The sequence below is a fragment of the Trichechus manatus genome, unplaced genomic scaffold (assembly GCF_000243295.1).
Source record: "Trichechus manatus latirostris isolate Lorelei unplaced genomic scaffold, TriManLat1.0 scaffold00221, whole genome shotgun sequence".
NCBI classification, from domain to species: Eukaryota; Metazoa; Chordata; class Mammalia; order Sirenia; family Trichechidae; genus Trichechus; species Trichechus manatus.
Genome location: NW_004444157.1, coordinates 3,075,471 through 3,083,202, shown reverse-complemented (window position 1 = coordinate 3,083,202; position 7,732 = coordinate 3,075,471). Strand labels below are relative to the sequence as shown.

The window sequence follows — 7,732 nt, the reverse complement described above, 5'->3', positions numbered from 1 at the left end:
TATATATATATATATTCAAGCCCAGAGAGGTAATGAGTTGCTTAGGCACCACCAGTGAAAACTTAAATATCAAAGGCCTCAGAAATTTTACTTTCAATCTAATTATTAAACAAATATTACTTTTCTCCTGAAAACAAATGAATGAATTCTGCTCACATCTGAATACTCATTCCATTAAATGAAACTTCACAACCCTACCTTTTTTCTGTCTCTTTTTAATGATTCCAGTAAGATGCTTCTTTAATGACTCCACAATGTGTCTTTCATTTTTTATACCTTCAACAAATGTGTGATGAAGCATGTTTGCAGAAGTGGGACGAAATAAGAAGTTTTTTATCATGCATTTTTCCATGAAATTGTGGAACTTGCGGGACCTAAAAAAAAAAATGAATCAAAAGGAATAAAAGAGCATTCTCAGGCCTGCAACACCACCTCCCATCTCCATGCACATGCCACTCTGTAGTTATAGTTTTGGAGATGGTTGCCTCTAGCTATAATTGTCTTTTCATCTGCCAGATATTCCGCAGCTTTATAATATACACTATAAAGTAATGCCATTCAAATCTCAGAAAAAGAGGCAAGAGTCAGTGGCATTGTCTACCCAAATTACAGTAGAAACTTCAATGAGATCATCTGTACATGGTAAAAAGTGAAGTTGGAGATATGGCAATTAAATGATTACTGTAATACATGTAGACTGTAAGACTATATTGGTCAGCCCACAATAGTCATCCTCTGAAGCCTGAATGTTTCACTTTATATACACTCTTTGAACTACAGAAGCATAAATATAATGATCCAATAAGTGGGTGTTACTAGCACCAGGGCTAAGTAATTTTATAAAATGACCCATAAAAACAAATGTGGCCAGAGAGCCTGACTCGGTGGGAAGTGCTAAACTGAATTACAAAGAAGTATGTCCGTAATCAAGCCATAGTCACCACTTCTACCAGGACAAGTAGTAAATACTAAGAATAGATAAGAGTTTCAGGACTAGATCAACAAGCTTCAGATAGAAGGGTTTCCACGTTTAGCTCACCTCTAGCATCTTGGGAGACCAAGTCCTCTGCTTAGGTCTGTGAATGTTTAATTTAATGGGCCAGACAATAGGGCTGTCGGTCAATCACTGACTACCTATCTAAGTACAATGAGCAACTTCATAAACAGTTGCCATTGGTCCATCCCATTACTGGAGAAACAACTGAATATGCCCATTAAGGGCAGGGCAGTAATGTCATCATGATATAATTATGAAATTACTTATTTCTACTTGGCTAATTAGAACTTCATTAAAACTGGTCATTTAGTGCTCCTAGTTAAGATACTGGTTTTTTTAGGAAATATTGTCCAACAAGGACGGTGAAGTAGGACTGACCAAGTGAATGAAAACTTCCTTGCTACATAAAAATGTCAAGTCAGTGTGTTTAGCAGATTAAGATATTCATCTTTACCATCCACTGGATTTGACTGTGGGAGCTGATTCCCGCAAAATAACGAAGAGGGCTTCCAAGGGCTGAAGGTTACACAGGGCTGCAAAGGGAAATAGGTGAGTTTAGAAAAAATGAAAAGGCTAACTACAGAGTACACTCCTCATTCCACAGGGGATTCTCAGCGTTCTCTGATATAGCCTGCTGAACAGGCACTAAGGAATGAATAACGACAAAAGAATGTAGATTAAAGGAAAAGCTCATTTTAACACAGCGCATCATGGAAGATTCTTAAGCTCTACCACCTCCAGGTGTGTAAAATGCAGTTGACAAATCAATAATAAATGAAACTAAATGAATTTTTTGAAATGGGTTATTGATGATTTATATCTAGAGAAGTAAATGAGAAGTGGAGACAAACACACTTCTATTTTTGTATTGTAGGCAGGTATCTACCTTTGTAAAATTGGGATATGTAATTTATAGGCTGAAAAGGTCAACTAGGCTAGTATGTAAAATAATATATAAAGATGATTTAGTACTTTAAAAAGCTGAGAAGAATCTGTTTTGAATGCTGATAGTTCTAGGAAAAGAAGCAGATCTAGCGCAACTAAGAGCACACCCTCTAGAATAGACTGTTGTTGTTGTTAGCTACTGTTGAGTTGATTCTGACTCATAGCGACCTCATGTGTGCAGAGTAGAACTGCTGCATAAGGTTTTCCAGGCTGTGACCGTTCAGAAGCAGATCGCTAGGCCTGTCTTCCGAGGCACCTCTGGGTGAGTTCGAATTGGGTTCAAATCCTAGCTCTGTCTTTATGACCTTGGGCACATTACTTAAAGTATGTGTACTTTGGTTTCTTCATCTGAAAAACAGGAAATATGTCAGGAATTCCTTCATAGAGTTACTGTGAGGATTAAATGGCAACTTACATGTAAACGTGTCTGGTATATACTAGGCACTTAATAAATATTGGCTATTAATATTTTAACAAAGATTTTAATTATGTGGCATTTCAAGGCCTTGCCAAATTACTTGGATTTCATTCTCTTTTTCATACACACAGCCACACACAGAAAAGCCTATTCCAGTATGCTATATAAATTAATTACCTCATTGATTCAGGAATTCTCAATTTTTCTATAAGCATTTAAATATGTGTCTAACTTCACTTATTCCCTCTTGTGTTTTGATTAAAGAAAACTGGCGGTGCAAAAAAATCTCCCAAGTAGAGCCACAATGTAAATTTCATCTAATGCTACAAGTGTGTCCTTCATATGAGGACAGTTTGATATTAACAACTCTTTAAAGCCATCCTTCCTCTCCCAAAATACATATGCAGGAAAACAATGCCAAACCGGCCTCTCATAGTAGTAGAACGAACTCTCCACTGTGATGTCATTAGAGTGATATAAAGGCAACTGTTCAAAGGTCAAGCTTTATTCTCCATTACACGGATATAATTTAATAGAAGGTGTAAGTTTATAATTGAGGTCAGGATTTGCCCCAAGCTCAAAACATCAGGATCATATTTGATGTGTTTCATTCCTTTACTGTTACCAATCAGTCACCAGGACCTGTTCTTTAAACGTAAGGGAGTTGTACAATATTAAACAGTTGTCATCTATTAACATCTGCACATCATTCAGTCAACTAGCAGCATCTTGAGGGGTTAAGGGATAGGACATACACTAGGTAAGTTTCCACTAAGGAAAAGGAGAATTTTTCAACATGGCATTATAGACAGAAGCACTATGATGTCCCTCTGCAGCAAAGACCCGAAAAACTAAGTAAAACCAATACAAACGTCAATCCTGGAACCCTAAGCATCAAATTAAGGAATAAAGGACTCGATCAAGCACCGAATGGAATAAGAAACTCACAGAGAACAGAGAACGAGAAGAACTATGAAGTGGAGGTCCTCTGTCGCTAATGTGGCACGGATTTGCCATCTTGCACTGCAGCCACCAAGGATCGCAGACAGGGAGTACAGGAAGGTAACTTCACAGAGCTCCCAACAGGAGACAGCACCCAGTAACCACGGTTACATGCTTTCCCACCCCCTACCCTTCTTCTCTGTACATGGCCTCCTCCACTTTCCAACAGGCCATGGTTGCTTGGCCGGAGACACATCAGCTCATTGCCACTCGGATTTGCCAACTTGGACCTCAGCCAAGAAGGACTGTGGACAGAGAGTACGGGAAGGAAACATCAAAGAACTCTAAACAGGAGACAAGGAGCACCTGGAAACCAGGAATACACACTTTCCCATCCCCCACCCTTCTTCCCTCTATGCAGCTTCTACCACTTTCTAGCGGGTCATGGTCGCTCAGCTGGAGAGACCCCAGCTCACTGCCACATGGGTCCACCCTGCCCCCATTGGCTGGCCCCTTCAGTGCCATTTTTTTTGTTTGTATGTTTTTGTTATTCTTTTTTAGGGTTTTTTTAATTGTTTCTCTCTCCCTTCCTTCTTTTTCTTTCTCCCACCCAGGGAGCCCTGTGTGCCACCCCCTCCCCTTCTTGATGGGTTGTGCCACACCACTTGGCTAGAAAGCCACCAGTAAATGGCCACCTTTAGTTTGCACTGCCCCTGCCAGCAGGCTCCCTCAGTGCTTTTTCTTTTCCTTTCCAGTTTCTTCTCTCTCTCCCTTCCTTCCTTTCCTTTCTCCAGCCCACCTAGCCCCGTGAGCTGCCCCTGCCCCTTCTCAACAGGCAGTATTGCACCGCTCAGCTAGAGAGCCACCGACACCTGGCCTCCCCAGGTCTGGGCCACCCCCGACGGCTGGCTCATTTGGTGCCGTATTTTTTTCTTTTTTCTTTTTCTCTGTTTCTTCTTTCTCTATCCTTTCTTTCCTTTCCTTTCTCCTGTCCACCTGGCCCCGTGTGCCATCCCTGCCCCTTTTTGATGGGCAGTGTTGTACCACTCAGCTAGAGAGCCACTGACACATGGCCTCCTTGGGTCTGGGCCACTCCCAACAGCCAGCTCCTTTGGCGCTGTATTTTTTTCTGTTTGTTTCTTCTCTCTCTATCCCTTCCTTCCTTTCCTTTCTCCTGTCCACCTGGCCTCATGTGCCATCCCCTTCTCAATGGGCTTTGCTGCACCACTTGGCTAGGGGGCCACCAGCATATGCCTCCCCACATCTGTGCTACCCCCACCAACCAGCTCCCTCAGTGCCATATTTTTGGTGTTGCTTTGTTCTTTTTTTTTCTCTCTCTCTCTCCTTTACTTTCGCCCACCCACCTAACCCTGTGTACCGCCCTCGCCCCTTCTCAAGGGGTTGTGCTGTGCTGCTCAGCAGGAGAGTCACTGGTGTGTGGCCTTCCTGGGTCTGTGCCGCTATTCCTGACTGGCTCCCTCAGTGCCATTTTACTTATTTATTTTTGGTTTGTTTGTTTTTATTTCCTTTTTCTGTTGTTTCTTCTCTCTCTCCCTTTCCTTTCTCCCATCCATCTAGCCCCATGTGCTGTGACCCCCCTTCTTGGCAGGCTCTGCTGTACTACATGGCTGGAGAGCCTCTGGCACACGGCCTCCCTGGGTCTGCACTACCCTCAAAGACTGGCTCACTCAGCACCGTATTTTTTATTTTTCTTTATCTTTCTCCTTCTCCCTTTCCCTTCTCCCTCTTACCTAGGCCCTGCACTGCCTCCGTCCTTCCTGACAGACCATGCCATGCTGCCCAGCAAGAGAGACATCAGCTTGCCACCACCCCAGTTAAACCCCACCCCCAACGACCAGCTCCCCCATATATACTTTTATTGTTGTTATTTTTATTTTATTTATTTATTTTTTTGTTTGTCGGTTTCTTGTCTCTCTTTCCCTCTTTCCTTCCCTTTCTTCCACCCCCTTAGTCCCATGCGCTGCCCACACCCCTTCTCAACAGGATGAGCTGCACTGCTTGGCTAGAGAGCCACCGGCACACTGCCTCACTGGGTCTGTCCCACCCCCACCCATGGAATACTACCATTTTATTTACTTTTTTTCTTTTTTCCCTTTGTTTCTCTCTCTTCTTTCTCTTACTCACCCACTTAGCTCCACACATTACATCCTCTACCTTCCCTCCTGCCCATCTGCACCATGTACTGAGCGCCGCACCCGTGAGCAGCACCGACATGGTCCACTGGATCCCACCCTGCACTGTCCCCTGGCCCCACCCCATCAGCCCCAGTTTGTGCCACAAACTGCCCATCCCCACCCCTCTACCCCCACTGAACCTGCACTGCTGCACCATAGCTGAGTGACTGGCACTGTCCACTTGGATAAGGTGGTGAGAACTGTCGTGACCACGGGCGAGCAAGCAACAAAACACGCACAGCCTGCCTGCCCAGAAATAACCAAATAAAACAAAAAAGCAGGGTGAAATAAACAAATCTACCATTAATAAATGAAGAAAGTAATTCCTGAAAGTCCCAGAGACAGCAGACAATATCAAAACATATATAAAAAGAGGACAGGATAGCTCCAAAAATTGACCAAAATAAAACACCAGACGACCTTCTGGTAGAAGAAAAGGCACTGGAACTACTTGATAGGGAATTCAAAACTCTAATACTCAGGGCTCTCCAAGAGATGAATGAAAATGTAGACAAAAATAGGGAAAAAATAGACAAAATCATGGAAAATACAGACAAAGCAATGGAAGAATTCAGAAAAAATAATACAGGAGAAAAATGACAAAATAAATAAACAAATAGAAATTATACAAAAACAGCAATTAGAAATCCAAAAGATAAACAATAAGATTTCAGATATGCACAGTGCAATAGAAGGTCTTAGGAGCAAATCTGAAACAATGGAAGACAGGATCAGCAAAATTGAAGGCAAATCCTTGGATACCACTTTGTTAGAGGAAAAATCAGAAAAGAGGATGAAGAAAAATGAAGAAACCCTGAGAACGATGTGGGATACAATGAAAACCAAAAGTTTGCGTGTGATCAGAATTCCAGAATAAGGGAAGAAAATGGAAAACACAGAGGATTTTTGAAGATTTGCTGACAGAAACCTTCTCTAATATCATTAAAGATGAAAATTCAACCATCCAAGAAGCTCAACGAAACCCTTATAGGATAGAACCCAAAGAAAATCACCAAAACATATAATCACACTCACTAAAATCAATGGCAAAGAAAGAATCCTGAGAGCAAATTGAGAAAAACAAAAAGTCATATACAAAGGGGAAACAATAAGACTAAGCTATGATTACTCGGCAGAAACCATGCAGGCAAAAAGGCAGTGGAATGACATATATGAAACCTTGAAAGAAAAAAACTGCCAAACAAGAATAATATATCCTACAAAAATCTTGCTAAAATAACATGGCAAAATTAGGACATTTGGAGATAAACAGAAATTAAGGGAATATGTAAAAACCAAATCAAACTTACAAGACCTATTAAAGGGAGCTCTTCGGTTAGAGAATCAACAACATCAGACAACAACCTGAATCTAGGACACAGGACAGCATCAGTGAGATAACAACCTAGGTAATGAACTATCAAGGATAAACAAAACTAAAAGATTTACAGCAGGGAACCAGAGAGGTCAATCGGTAAATGACAACAATGTCAGGACAATAAAAGAGGGAATAAACAGTGTAGGTATAGAACTTTCAAATGCAGAGGAAGTCAAGGTGATATCAAGTAATAAAAGACTGGTTCAAACTTAGGAAGATGGGGTAAATTTCAAGGTAACCACAAAGAAAGTTAACAAACCTACTCATCAAAATAAAGAAGTAAAATATAGTCTCAGTAAACACAAAATCTACAAAGATGAAAGAAACGAAAAAAAAAAATCCAAAAACAAAAGTAATTTAGTACAGAAGAGTAACAGGAACAAAGAAATGTCAGCATCACACACACACACACACACATACACAAAAAGCACTACAAAATGACTGCAAAAAACTCAACACTTATCAATAATCACACCGAACGTAAATGGCTTAAATGCAACCATAAAGAGACAGAGGGACAGAATGGATTAAAAAATAGGAACCATCAATATGCTATCTACAAGAGACACACCTTAGAAACAAAGACATAAATATATTAAAAATCAAAGGATGTAAAAAAATGTACCAAGCAAACAGCAACCAAAAAAGAGTACGAGTGGCAATACTAATCTCAGACAAAATAGACTTTAAAACAAAATCCACCATAAAAGAGAAGGAAGGACATTATACAATGATTAAAGGGATAATCCACCATGAGGACACAACCACAATAAATATCTATGCACCCAATGACAGGGCTCCAAAATACATAAAACAAACTCTAACAGCACTGAAAAGAGAAACTGACAGTTCCACAA

The 7,732-nt window shown here is 40.9% G+C and overlaps 1 protein-coding gene across 1 annotated transcript in view; it reads right to left on the bottom strand.

Annotated features, from left to right (window-relative positions):
• The window catches only part of NRK (Nik related kinase), a 146,906-nt gene that overhangs the window by 47,434 nt on the left and 91,740 nt on the right, over positions 1-7,732 (bottom strand). The window contains exons 10-11 of the mRNA XM_004388913.2: positions 1,452-1,530; positions 199-374 (exon numbers count right to left, since the gene is read on the bottom strand). Coding sequence (XP_004388970.1) covers positions 199-374; positions 1,452-1,530 — 255 coding nt within the window. The remainder of the gene's footprint in view (positions 1-198; positions 375-1,451; positions 1,531-7,732) is intronic.